General features: G+C 47.3%; 1 protein-coding gene across 5 annotated transcripts in view; it reads left to right on the top strand.

Annotated features, from left to right (window-relative positions):
* Nucleotides 1-434: 434 nt before the first annotated feature.
* The window catches only part of LRRFIP1 (LRR binding FLII interacting protein 1), a 128,844-nt gene continuing 115,217 nt past the window's right edge, over nucleotides 435-14,061 (top strand). For 2 of the 5 annotated variants that reach the window (XM_071561939.1, XM_071561940.1), the window contains exon 1: nucleotides 435-631. In XM_071561939.1, the coding sequence (XP_071418040.1) occupies nucleotides 542-631 (90 nt within the window). In that variant the 5' untranslated portion in view covers nucleotides 435-541. The remainder of the gene's footprint in view (nucleotides 632-14,061) is intronic. The other 3 variants (XM_071561935.1, XM_071561936.1, XM_071561938.1) reach the window with 3 other exon arrangements.

The following is a 14,061-nucleotide window of genomic DNA, read 5'->3' as shown; positions in this document are numbered from 1 at the left end:
GGCCCCCATGCTGAGGCAATGGTGGGTGCCGCGGGCAGGGACCCCCCAGGGCCCCCACGCTGGGCAATGGTGGGTGCTGCGGGCAGGGACCCCCCAGGGCTCCCATACTGGGCAATGGTGGGTGCCGTGGGCAGGCAGCCCATGCTGGGCAATGGTGGGTGACGCGGGCAGGGACCCCCCAGGGCCCCCACGCTGGGCAATGGTGGGTGCTGCGGGCAGGGACCCCCCAGGGCCCCCACGCTGGGCAATGGTGGGTGCCGCGGGCAGGGACCCCCCAGGGCCCCCACGCTGGGCAATGGTGGGTGCTGCGGGCAGGACTCTCCGCACGCCGGTTCCAGGGGCCCTTCCCGGCCCCTCCGCGCGGGGGACGGCGGCGCATGCGCGGGGCGGGGGGCGGTGCGGCGGAGGCGGCGGGAGGGAGGGTCGGTCGGGCGGTCGGTGCCGGAGGGTCGGTCGGCGCTGGCGGGCGGCGGGGCCGGGTCGGGGCCGGGTCCGGGACCGGGGCCAGGGCCAGGACCGATCCGGTCCGCTCGGGTCCGCCATGGGCACGCAGGGGACCGGGAGAAAGCGGCTGCCGAACCGGGAGCGCCTGACGGCGGAGGACGATGCGCTCAACCAGATCGCCCGCGAGGTGAGCGGCGGGAGGCGGCATCCCCCTTGTCCCTTCTCCATCCCTCTTCTCTATCCCCCTTCTCCATCCCCCTTCTCCCTTTTCCATCCCCCTTGTCCCTTCTCCATCCCCATTCTCTCTTCTCCATCCCCATTCTCTCTTCTCCATCCCCATTCTCTCTTCTCCATCCCCATTCTCTCTTCTCCATCCCCCTTTTCCATTCTCCCTTGTCCCTTCTCCATCCCCCTTCTCCCTTCTCCATCCCCCTTCTCCCTTCTCCATCCCCCGTTCTCCATCCCCCTTCTCCGTTCTCCATCCCCCTTCTCCCTCCTCCATCCTCCTCCCTCCCCTCTCCGGCCCCGCCGGGCTCCCCCAGCGCCGCGCAGGCGTCCCCGCCCCACGGCCGCTCAAGGGCGAGGAGCAAACCCTTGTTCGCCGCCGCCGGTGTGAGCATCCCATCCCCGGGCACCGCCGGGATGTCGGTGCGGGAAGGGAGTGCGGGGCCGGAGCCCCCCAGCGCCCCCGGGAGCGGACAGCCACCGTCTGCTGCTGGGAACCACCGAGATCGGTGGGAACCGCTGGAAATAGGCCGCTCGGGTGTGCTAGGGATGCTTACAAATCGTGGAATCACAGGGTGGTTTGGGTTGGAAGGGACCTTAAGGGTCATGCAGTTCCAAGCCGTTGCCATGGTCAAGGATACCTTCCACCAGCTTAGGTTGTTCCAAGCCCGGTCCAGCCTGGCCTTGGACACTTCCAGGGATGGCAGTGGAAAAATAAAGCCAGAATACTGCAAGGTGATGCTGGGTGAAGGCATAAGTGAACCCTCTGACCTGAGAACTGATTGTATTTATATTGCTGCCCACTGGACACTGCATTGTGCTCAGTGTGACTTTAACCAGTTAAACCAGCTGGTGGTGAGTGCCTTCCACCTTCTTGTCCTTCTTGGGTACAGCTGTGTTGGTTCACTGGTAACCGGAATTATGTGAATTTGGTTTTTATCTTTATAAAATCTGACACAGGTTGTTCTACATCCTTTCTCCCAAAGTTTTCCAGTAGGATAGATAGACAACCCCAACCTGAAAGTGGGATGAGCAGCCCTGGGGTTGTTCTCTAGTACAGAGCCTACAATAAGGATGGAGAGAGGCTATTTACAAGAGCATACAGTGACAAGACATGGGGTAATGTCTTCACACTGACAGAGAGTAGGTTTAGATTCGATATTACGAAGAAATTCTTGACTGTGAGAGTGGTGAGGCACTGGCACAGGTTGCCCAGAAGTTGTGGAAGCCCCATCCCTGGAAGTGGGTGGTGTTCTGAGCAGCCTGGTCTAGTGGATGGTGTCCCTGCCCATGGCAAGGGGTTGGAACTGGATGAGCTTTAAGGCCCCTGCCAACCCAACCCGTTCTATGATTCTCTGTATCTGAGCTCTCTGGTGTCGGCAGCTGCTGAACGTGCCATCTGCTTCCCCTGGTATGGGTTATGTGTGTCTCCTTGCTGGTGTTGGCCTGACCCCAAGATGGGTTACAAGATAAGTCACTCCTCTAGAAGAGATTTAAGTCTCCCTTGGTTTCCTTTCCTGAATCACAGCTGCAGCAGGGCAAGAAGGATGCTAATGTGCAGCTTGTTTTTGGTAGCACTGGCTGGTGGGTTGAGTTAGCTGTGGCATCGTGCACCTTGTTATCATTAACAGTAATATTCTTGTGTACCATTTTGAAATGGTCTGTAGCATCTTTGGAACACGTGCAGTAGACTGACATTTGTGTGAGTGATTCACACAGTGGGTTTCCAGAAGGCAGAGTTTTGTGGCAGTATGGTGAGAAGATGGGAAAGTTCCTGGGCATGGAGTTTGAGGTAGGAGGACAACAGCTCATTACAGGGACATAAGATAGCAGGTAAGAGTGACTGTTAGAGTTTGAGTTGTGAAAAGGCACTCAGCAATAGGACAAGGGGCTCAAGCTCTGCCAGGGGAAATTGAAGTTGGAGAGCAGAAAAAACTTGTTTGCAGAGAGAGTGCTCAGGGATTGGAATGGGCTGCCCAGAGAGGGGGTGGATTCCCCATCCCTGGAGGTTTTTCAACTGAGCTTGGCCGTGGCCCTGAGTGCTGTGATCTGGTAAAGGGACTGGAGTTGGACCAAGGGTTGGACTTGATGATCTCGGAGGTCTTTTCCAACCCAATCAATTCTACGATTCTATGAAAACATTCTAAGCATTGTTCCAGGATGAGAGGTTCAATTCCATAACTATGTCCTGGCCGTGCTTTCATCTGACCACAGAAAACGTGGGTTTGTAACAGGGGGCCTAGGTTGTCCTTTGTTGCACATTTTTCTCTCACTTTCTCTCTTCTTTATCTTAGATCTGATTTTCGCTGCATTGTGCAGTGGTTTGAGGCCTCAAATATTGTGGTGTTTTGTGGGGTTTTTTCCTTCTCCTGGGGTTTGTTTAAAGGACAACTCTGTTTGCTCACAAAGCCCAACACAGGCATGTCTTTTATCTTTTCCCTGGAGTGCTAAAACTGTGAACTGCCAAGTTCAAGGTTCAGCATTTTCCCATATTATTTTAACCATTCCCATTACACTGTCTCTGGGTTTTATGCACTTACTATTGTTTTGTTGTTTAACTGCCTGTTTTCCACACAAAGGATCCCAGGTGATTGCTTCTGTGTGATCTTAAAAGCTCTGAAAAAATGCAATTAAGCCTTTTGTCTCCTCCTAATAGGGATGCTGATAGTCTTGATGTTAAAAAGGGTGCAAGGGTTACTGACATTTGGGCTCTCCCAGTCTTCCTCACAGTTATTTACACAAAGCTGGGACATAGACATGGATGTGCATGTAGGTTTTCACTCCTCTCTTTCCTTTGGTCTTTGTTATCCAGAAGCCAGAGATGCTTTATTTGTAGATTGTAGAATCCTATTTTTCCAATGTTTAGATGGGAGCCTAAAAGAGCACCTGAACTACACCAATCCATAGAGATTTCCCTTGGGATCCCTGGGAGTAAGCTGAAATACATGCATCTTCTCTCCTTCTGGTTTTCTCCCAAAAGGGTTGTGCTGCTTTGACACTTCCCAGTTTTATTTTGTGATTGTCAGTGTATCTTGACAAATCCTCCATTCTTCCTGCACCATGCGCTCCTATAAGGAGACAGTGACTTGTAAGGATTCTCTTAAACTCCTGCCATTTGAAGCATGATTTTTTTTCTTTGAATTTGCAGCCAGGGTGTCTTGCTGTGTGTGTGTGCAGAGCGAGGCAGAGCCTGGCGTGGTGAGGAGGGGAGTCCTTGCCTGTAGGATCTGAGAGCGGTTGGTCTTGAGGGGAAGTAACCAAGGAAGTGGTGAAGCACATTGCAGTGACTCCTAAGCCGGAGTAGTATTAGTCCTGTTAATCAGTAGTAAGTTTTAATGTTGGAGGCAATTTCTGAACTAGATCAGCTGCAAGTAGTTCATCACCTTGTCTGGACCTATTCAGAGCAGAGGTAAAGGTGCTGTGCAGTACCACTAAATCTGGCTGCGGAGTTCCTGACAGACATGGTAATTAAGTGGATGGTAAATATGTAAATATAATTAACAGGAGAACACGGTGTGCTGGGTTTCTAACAGCCCCAGACGACTGCCACTCAGGATTTGCAGGAGGCACACCTGGCTTGTATTGCTGAGCTCGTGTTCCCCGGCTGTCAGCTCTTCCAGATGACAGTGAGCGGCTTCTCTGCTTTCAGACTCGCACTGACGCCAGGAGATTATTCTGTGTTTAGGTCAATGGAAACTTTTGGGCTGTTTCATTTCTCGGTGAGGACGTGCCAGCTGTGTTTGCAAAGTCGAACAGTTTGATACTCCTCAGGGTCTGTGCCAGCACAGCCGGCGGGAATCGCGTCCTGCGCAATCATCTCCTGGGCTGGTGCACGAGTGGTTTGGGAGAGCAGTCCTGGGCTGCTGAACCTTCCAGGAGCTGCCTTCCCACTGGCATTGCATGGGTTTGATGTGATTTATCGAGACACCGTTCCTGGGGGAATATTTTTGTTGCTAACTACCACTATTTAATAATCAAGTGTTATGTGAGCAGAAGGAATTTTGCAAATCCACCCAGGAACTCCCTCTGTGTAGATGAGGTATTTTTCTTACAGGCAGGTAATATTGCTTACTGTTTTTTGTTTTCCTGAATGAGGAAGAACAAGGTCAATTTCTTCTTTTTATTAGGGAAGTACTTGACACATTGTTTTGCCACTGGTTTGCAAACAAGTATGTTACACTGCTCAGAAAAACAGTCCTGCCCTGTGTCATCCCTGTGCTGGAAATCCTTTTCATCTACCATTTTACAGAGTAGAACTCTTTAGCTGGTAATTATTTTGAAATTAGTAATTCAAGCAACATAATTTATTGTTCAAGGAAGTAACCTCCTGACAGTTGTCTCCATTCTTTGTACACTTTTATGTCACTTTCAAGAATTGTCACCTACATACTTATATGTACATAAGTATTATTTTTTAAATAACTGCAATGATTAGTTTATAGATCATTAATTTGATTGTTTCATTGGAGTATTACTTTGGACATTAGCTTGTGTTCTAGTGATTCAAGAATTGGAATGTTACACTCCTGGGAAGGAGCAGGAAGTGTCGCTGATTAGAAAAAGCTCAAAATGCAGGTGAAACCAACCAGCCAGTTTTACTGGTTACAGTAAGAAGGTATTAAGGAACTCAAAAGCCTAAATTGGAGTTTTGGGACTAGTGAAGAGCTGCTGTGATTATTGAATGTGAAATCTTTTGAATTGAGGGGATAATCTGGGGGAGAAATCTCTAGTTTATACAGCAATGTGGGTGACTTCCATAAAGAGAGATGGAAACAATTTGGTGAAAGTCGAAGCTAAACGAAGCAGAATGGAGGTTTATGGATGTGAACACAAGCCACTCAAACTTTATTGAACTGTTGTGCAAACCAGAGCATTTAAAGCCACATGTTCCCTGAGGATAGAGGAGGTAATGCCCATGTGAGATCTGTGTGCCTCTTTCAGAGTTGTGGAACATTTTTGGGCAGTATTTGGCATTACAGATGGGTGAAGGCTTTTGTAAGGCAGGTGAACGTTCCAAGAGAAGCCCCTAGAAACAGTCTGGCTTACATAGCACCAGTGCTTGACTAATTTTTTTATTGCATTACTTTCTGCCTTTATGAGGGTTAATGTATGATGTGAAAAAGCATGTCTGGCTGTTAAGTCTCCCTTCTAGAACAGAAAGTTATGAAAGCAAGGGATGCTCTTGGAGAGCTTGACTCAGCCCGGCTGACCTAAATATAGGAGAGAAGGAGGACTTTGTAGGCGATCTTTGCCAGTAGGGCGTGGGGAATTGTTCCAAATTTGAGATGATTTTATGTAGCAAGTATGTACCTCATTGAACACTCCTCAAAGGTTTTATGTCTGTATATGCAACCAACAGCATTGGCATCACTTACAATCTCTTAAAAAAGAAATCACAGAATCACAGAATGGATTGGGTTGGAAAAGACCTCCGAGATCATCAAGTCCAACCCTTGGTCCAACTCCAGTCCCTTTACCAGATCATGGCACTCAGTGCCACGGCCAAGCTCAGTTGAAAAACCTCCAGGGATGGGGAATCCACCCCCTCTCTGGGCAGCCCATTCCAATGCCTGAGCACTCTCTCTGCAAAGAAGATTTTTCTGCTCTCCAACTTCAATTTCCCCTGGCAGAGCTTGAGCCCATCGTGCCCCCTTGTCCTATTGCTGAGTGCCTGGGAGAAGAGACCAACCCCCACCTGGCCAGAACTTCCCTTCAGGCAGTTCCAGACAGTGCTGAGGTCACCTCTGAGCCTCCTCTTCTCCAGGCTAAACACCCCCAGCTCCCTCAGCCTCTCCCCACAGCACTTGTGCTCCAGTCCCTTCTCCAGCCTTGTGTGAAGGAGCAGCTTTGGATGGTTTGAGAAGCAAGATAAAAACCTTAAGCCCCATCTCATGTTAATTAAATAGCTGGTTGCAGCCCCTTTCTCAGTGCACTGTCTGCCTCACAATATGCCTATTGCAACTTGGAATAATTAGTTGCCTGCTTTTTGTGTCAGTGCCTGGCCTGAGTCCTCTTCAGCTGTTCTCTGCTGTCCGGGGAAACAGCTGTTTAGGAACTGTGATTCCTGTTTCAGTCAAGCAGGAGGCTACTGGTAGGATTAACAGCATGGGAAGCCCAGCCTCTTTCTTTGCAAGCCCAGATGCTGAGCTTGGCTGCAGGATGTCACACTAATCATTACCTCATCTAGAAGGATGTTTTTCCAGCCCTGCCACTGAATGAAGTTGGAGCTCAAATGTACTTGCAAGGCTTTCAGCACTGTGCAGATTTTCTTTTTTCACCTGTTGGGTGCAAGGAGCATAATCCACATAATATTTGGGGCTTGTGAAGCAAGGTCCTGCCTGTCAAGTCAGCAGTTTGCCAAGGCAGTGAATCTTTCTAGCTAGGCAGAAGCACTCGTAGGCAATCCTTAAAATAGCAGCTCTGACATATCAGCTGTTGTCTCGCTTGTGTTGAAATACTTTTTGGGGAGAAGCTGCCCATTGGAATGGTGTGTGGGGAGGGGGCAAGGGAGCTGCAGTAAGCCAAGTTTTCCTTCAGATAAGTTTTAAGGTGGCTTTGAGATGTTTATTTTAAATTCCAGAGATGCTTCTGAGAAGGGAAGGTGCATGGTTATTTCAATATGAGAAGCAGACAAAGCTCCATGATATCTGGTGCTCCTGCTCGTCCCTCTGGATCCACCAGAGACACAGCTGGCCTTGCATGTAGTAGAAAAATAGCTGATTTTTGGGCTTCATCACATGGGAAAGATGAGGGAAGTGCTTAAGGGCTTCTTGTGGGAAGATATCTGTAGCCATCTACTCCCAAGACACTCTCCTTTCCTTCCACCCTGTTTCAGTTATGGAAGAAGAAGCAGGCTGTAGAATTTTCCCATCTAATTCTGGAAAACAAACTGATATGTGCATTGAAACGAGAGCATTACATTAAGCAAAAATACATTTAAAATTCATCCTTATGGTCAGGCTTGGTGTATAGTCTTGCAGTTAGTGTTGGGCAACTCCTAGGTTAGATGTCTTTCATACGATGGGTAGCTGGGATGAGTTGTGGTAACAGATCACTGCTGTTCAAGGGGACTGTGATCCCTGGATTCCAGCCTAGCATCTTTGTCCCTAATTTTGCTTTAAACTCTTCAAAGTAAGGTCTTGTAAGGTAAATTCCTGATGGTGAAGAGCTGCTGTGTGGCACTTCATCCTATGAGTAGTGTGACCTCTTACAGGACAGTGGGACTGGTGGCAGTGTCCTCTTATACTGGATAGTCTGATGTGCTGGAGCGCAGGTATTTTGAGGATGGAGAACCACCAGTGTTTCAGCTCCCAGAGCCCTGGTTGTAGAAGGTTTAACTGTTGAAATTAAAGCTTGGTATGACATAATGAATACTAAATAAAGCCATACTTTGCTGTAGGCACATGGTGTTTTAATTGCATAGGAAGTGCTGTGCAGTGTGTGACTTCAGGTAGCTGAATGACTATATGACATAATTTTCTTTATGTAAATGTGGAAGTTCTGGTCAGGCTGTTAAAAACTAATGATTTTTGGAGGCTACAGAGTGGGTGCAAAAGTCATGTGTTCAGAGGCTGGGAAAAACCACACAAGTACCACTTTCATGTTGGCAGGAATGTGCCATAACTGCCCACCGTGTGAGTTTGACAACTGTCCTTACCCAGGGTACTCACTGGTTAGACCTCAGCACCAAAGACATTTCCCATTCATATTTGGGTGGATCCTAATTCTGCCTTTAAACAAACTTAACTTAGTGAGGGCAAGCATGAAGTGTGGAGGGCAGCTTGAAGGGAAAGGATTGGAAAATATTTCCTGATGAGCAGAGCTGGGAGCACTTTTATGGCCTAACCCGCTGAGAGTTTTGAGTGTTTGGAGAAGAGGAGACAGAAACTAACTCTGACTAATGCTTTTTCCAGAACTGAGTGTTGCTTGTTTTAGGATGTGGATATGTGCCTAAACCAAAAACTGGGCAGAAGAGGGTGTATCCCAGCTAAATGAAGCAGTGTCTCATGTCTTCCCAAGGTGGATTTGACTTGCACTACAACATCTGGCCTGCAATCCTGTGTTGTCTTCCTCCATCTGCTCAATGTTTCATGTTTTCTTGTGTGAAGTGAGTGCTAATCTGGGGTGTGGGATTCTGAAAGGGGGATGTTTGTCCTCAAATACTTACAACAAAAATGTTGACTTTATTCTCAGAGCTAAAAATTTGAAAGTTTTAACCAAACTACTTATTTCTTGGTTAAGAAAGAATGGGTGTTTTGGGTTTTGAGTATACTTCTACACAGAGGGCACAGCCCTGGTGTAAAACTTTGAGGGACTCGTTCTGACTTGGAAGTTTCACTGAATACATTGAAATAGGTTTTCTTAATTTAGGGACTTAAGATACCATTCTGTGCCAAGAAAAATGAGTGTCTGAGCTAATTACTCATTAAAAATCTCTGACCTGGAGCTGGGGAGTTGATTGCTTTGAGATGTACTTGGGGTATGACACAGCCTGGGTGTGATCTGAAGAGAGGAGGATTTGTTCAGTCGCATCTGCTTTGCCCTTCTGTGCTCCTGCAGCCCGAGAGCCAACAGCTTGGCAGGGACCCTGAGTTTATCCACCTAAATACTCCTGCAGCACTTAAGAGTTGAGCTGGAGGCAAGGAAAGTGATCCCACAGTGCCAAATCCGAGCTGTGTTCCAGTCCTGGATGTGTCAGGGAAGCCTCTTCGTTTCCCAGTACATGTAACTCCTTGCTGGTTCATCACTGCTCTTTCCTCCTTCCTGCATGTTGTTTTCTCTGCAAGATTAGAGCTTCTTTTGTCAAACAGCTTAATCCTGACATTGTACTTGCAAAAACACCAAATGCCTTCTAGTTCTCTCATGCTTCATCAGCTCCTGTGTGCTGGGAGGAAATATTTAGATTTTACTTTTGTGTTATATGATGCCATACAAGAAATCGTAGCCTTTGGTAAACCAAAATTACCAGGTGCATCATCAGGGCCGTGTTCCTATTTTTAATACCTGGTAATTAGGTAGGGCAGTGCTTGTTATCCTTGGTGTGTGAAGAATGGCAAATATGATACTTAGATTTCAGAGCAACAGTTTTCTTTCCCCGTAGCTGTTGGAAGGTTTATATGAATGAGAGTGGATTAGTCAATTTGTATCCAAGAAGGCCAATGGGATCCTGGCCTGGATCCAAACTAGCGTGGCCAGCAGGCCCAGGGCAGTGACCCTTCCCCTGGACTCTGCCTTGGGGAGGCCACACCTTGAGTGTTGTGTTCAGTTCTGGGCCCCTCAGTTGAGGCAAGAGCTTGAGGGGCTGGAGCGGGGCCAGAGAAGAGCAACGAGGCTGGAGAAGGGACTGGAGCACAAGTGCTGTGGGGAGAGGCTGAGGGAGCTGGGGGTGTTTAACCTGGAGAAGAGGAGACTCAGAGGTGACCTCAGCACTGTCTGGAAGTGCCTGAAGGGAAGTTCTGGCCAGGTGGGGGTTGGTCTCTTCTCCCAGGCACTCAGCAATAGGACAAGGGGGCACGATGGGCTCAAGCTCTGCCAGGGGAAATTGAAGTTGGAGATGAGAAAAAACTTGTTTGCAGAGAGAGTGCTCAGGCATTGGAATGGGCTGCCCAGAGAGGGGGTGGATTCCCCATCCCTGGAGGTTTTTCAGTTGAGCTTGGCCATGGCACTGAGTGCCATGATCTGGTAAAGGGACTGGAGTTGGCCCAAGGGTTGGACTTGACGATCTCTGAGGTCTTTTCCAACCCCCTTGATTCTGTGATTCTGTGATTCTATCAAAGAAACAAACAAGATGGTATCTCTGACTGACTTCAAACACATCCCTCGGAGTTAGGCTTTTCCTACCATAATATCATTACTTGCAGTTTTTGGATGTCATTAGTGTCAGAGTGATTTATCTCTCCCAGAATGATAAAAGTTACTGGAAGAGTTCCACAAATGCAGTTTATTTGCGTGTTTACTGGTTTGACTGGTTGGGCAGTGACTTGTGTGTTAATGTTGCCTGCAGTGAAGTGATGATGCCTCTGTCTCACTGGTGACTCTTGCAAACTATTCCTGCAGTCCAACAGATGCCTTCAGTGCAGAGCTCTGCACAGGCAGGGAATGCAGAGGAGTAATATTTCTTCCCTCTTGGTTTCTGCTTTTGCGTATCTTGTGACCTTTCCCTTTGCCAGCATCTGATTTAAATTTAATATTCTTTTTTTTCTTTGCCTTCCTCTTTTGAGTACTTCCTACGTCCCAAAATAACCTTTCCCTAATCCCACGTTTGAATACCATGTTTAGTTGAGTCTGTCTCTTCTGTTTGCCTTTGCCAGCCCCTTCCAGTAGACAGAAATGCAATACAGCAGTATCTGGCACTCTAAAAGCTGGGTCAGGTTTTTAAACTCATTCCCTCAGGTCAGATGGATTTCAGGCATCCCCACTTGGGTCTTCTAATTATGGAGCGTTTATCAGCTAACATACTGGAATGGCAGGAGAGCAAGGAAAGGCTCTTGGTGTACTTTACATGCAGAAAATTCCCTGGGCTCTGGTCTCCTATCAGACTCTTGTGGCTTCACATTTTTTCCTTTTTAAAACACATGTCGCTTCAGAGCGAGATAGTTCAGATATGGGTGTTTTTATCAGTGCTGGTGTGCTACAGTCTTCACACAAACCCATGAAATCCTGTTTGCTTCTGCTGACTGTGAACAATAAAGGAAAACAGCCTACTGGTTTGTTTGTGTTTTTTTTTTAATCTGTATTTGCTTCTGGTTTCTCTCTGATTCCAAACATGAAGTTCTTTCAGTGGACTTGCTAGGAAAATAGCAGATTTAACTTTGTGTGTTTTTCGGAAATTAGGCAGTTAAAATTTTGGTTTTCTCTGCCCTGTTGCTTTGCTGGGCAACTGTGTATTTCCCATAAGTTGTTTTCCTTAAAATTTCTGTTCACCCACATGAAATGTGTGTGTGCTCGTCTTGGTTTTCCTTCCTTTGCTGAATGTGCTGCTGGGCTGTAAGAGGATTTACAAGGACAAATATGTTGATTCAACATCTGTTGAAAATGGAAGTGGGCTTCTGGGACATGTTTTGGAATACCCAAAGGTCATGCTATTCCATTGTCTCTTAAATATGAGATTTAAATCTGCCCTGATGTGAAATGAGTGCACTGAAACAGTGATGTGACCTAACCTTTAAATGAACTGTGGAGGAATCCAGGGGCTCTGGGAAACAGTGTCCTTGTGTGTGGATACAAGGGATAATGTTGGTGTATGGAGAGAATGTCAGTGTTTTATTTATAGAGAGTTACACAGTGGTTTGTTTTATTAATATTTGTACATTCCTGTTTAATTACCCTGGGGAAAAAAAAATCATTATTTGATGAAGTAGAGCAAGCAAAGAAAGGTTCTCTGTGTGTGCTGATGAGATGCTTTTGTATCACTGACAGAATAAGTATAACCTGTCACACTTAACAACAATTTTCAGGCAAGAGGTAACCCACAACTTGTTGTCTAAACCAAGCAACCTACAAATTGAGCATTAGAAAGTAAAGATCAGTGGTTTTGTCGTGAGCTGTACTTGTACAAAAATCTGGCCTCGTTTTTTTAGGAGGCTCAACCTGTTAATACAGAAACAAACTTCCCAGGTGGCTAAGAAGGCCAATGGGATCCTGGCCTGGATCCAAACTAGTGTGGCCAGCAGGCCCAGGGCAGTGACCCTTCCCCTGGACTCTGCCTTGGGGAGGCCACACCTTGAGTGTTGTGTTCAGTTCTGGGCCCCTCAGTTGAGGCAAGAGCTTGAGGGGCTGGAGCGGGGCCAGAGAAGAGCAACGAGGCTGGAGAAGGGACTGGAGCACAAGTGCTGTGGGGAGAGGCTGAGGGAGCTGGGGGTGTTCAGCCTGGAGAAGAGGAGGCTCAGAGGTGACCTCAGCACTGTCTGGAACTGCGTGAAGGGAAGTTCTGGCCAGGTGGGGGTTGGTCTCTTCTCCCAGGCACTCAGCAATAGGACAAGGGGGCACGATGGGCTCAAGCTCTGCCAGGGGAAATTGAAGTTGGAGATGAGAAAAAACTTGTTTGCAGAGAGAGTGCTCAGGCATTGGAATGGGCTGCCCAGAGAGGGGGTGGATTCCCCATCCCTGGAGGTTTTTCAACTGAGCTTGGCCGTGGCACTGAGTGCCATGATCTGGTAAAGGGACTGGAGTTGGACCAAGGGTTGGACTTGATGATCTCGAGGGTCTCTTCCAACCCAATCCATTCTATGATTCTATGATCTGCATTACCTAGAGATGCTTCTCTGGGCTCTGCTACCTGTGCTTCTGCCTTAGCAGATCTCCTCTTTCAGTCTTCCCATTAAAAATCACTACAAAGGGCCAAAATAATAGCCTTGGGTAAGAGCTCTGTGAATAGAACCATCAGGTGTAAAGCCCTTATGTATAACATTTCTGAAATTGCTGGGTGCACCTCAGGAGCTGGTAGTGAACCTTCAGGGAATTGGGTCTTCATTGTAATTTCCTCTAATAAAATGTGATTCTCCAAGGGCTGAACTGCTGCTGGTTTATCCTGTTCTCTCACTGCTTCTTGTTACTTTGCCATTTTTCACACACAGCTGTTCCTGACATTAAACTTATCAATCAACACAATGTGAGTGTTAAATAGACTGTGAGACTGAGGATAAAAATCAGAATTGTATCTGCTGGGTGGTAATCATTGCTGGGGAAAAATGGAGCAAGGAAATAAAGGCTGTGACCAAGGGGGAGCTGTCTCTGCTTCAGCTGTCGGTGCGTTCCAAGTGGCATTCCTTGATTTCCAGAGCTCCAGAAAGCAGCCACGAAGGTCATTTTTGTTGTGCCACTAGTCAAGGTGTGTGGTGGCATATTTTGAACTAAACTAATTTGTTAGTGAGGGTTAGGACACAGATTCTCCAGGTAATCTGTTGTGGCTCAGCCCCAGTTTGGATGCACTAATCCCGTCCCACCCCCACGCAAAAGCTGTCCAATCATTTCTCCAACAATGCTGTTTTTTTAGCTTTAATCCCAGCTGATGGGTTGTTCAGCACCGTTGCACCCTGGGCAAATTGTCTTGGCATGTCTTGACTCTTTCAGGGAATTCCTCTTCCCATGAGGGAATGGGATGTGGAATGACAGCAGCATGAGAGGGTGACTCTTGTTCTCTGGCCAGGTAAGTGTATTTAGTAGATAATAATTTTTGAACTAGTAGTAAAAGTAAGATACAGAGGACAGATTTTATTTTTTTTAAATATATTTTTTGGCAGATCTCTTGAAATTACTTGAAAAGTGTGAATTTTTAAGATGTTCTCTCTGTGAAATTTCCTCTGTGTGCTTTTTCTGCAAACTGAATGTAGAATTTGGCTCCTCTCTTGGAGAGACGTGGTTGGAACGCTGCTGTTAAATGTTTGAAGTTTG

This window comes from Pithys albifrons, chromosome 8, assembly GCF_047495875.1.
Source record: "Pithys albifrons albifrons isolate INPA30051 chromosome 8, PitAlb_v1, whole genome shotgun sequence".
Taxonomy (NCBI): Eukaryota; Metazoa; Chordata; class Aves; order Passeriformes; family Thamnophilidae; genus Pithys; species Pithys albifrons.
This window is presented reverse-complemented; position numbering and strand designations above follow the sequence as displayed.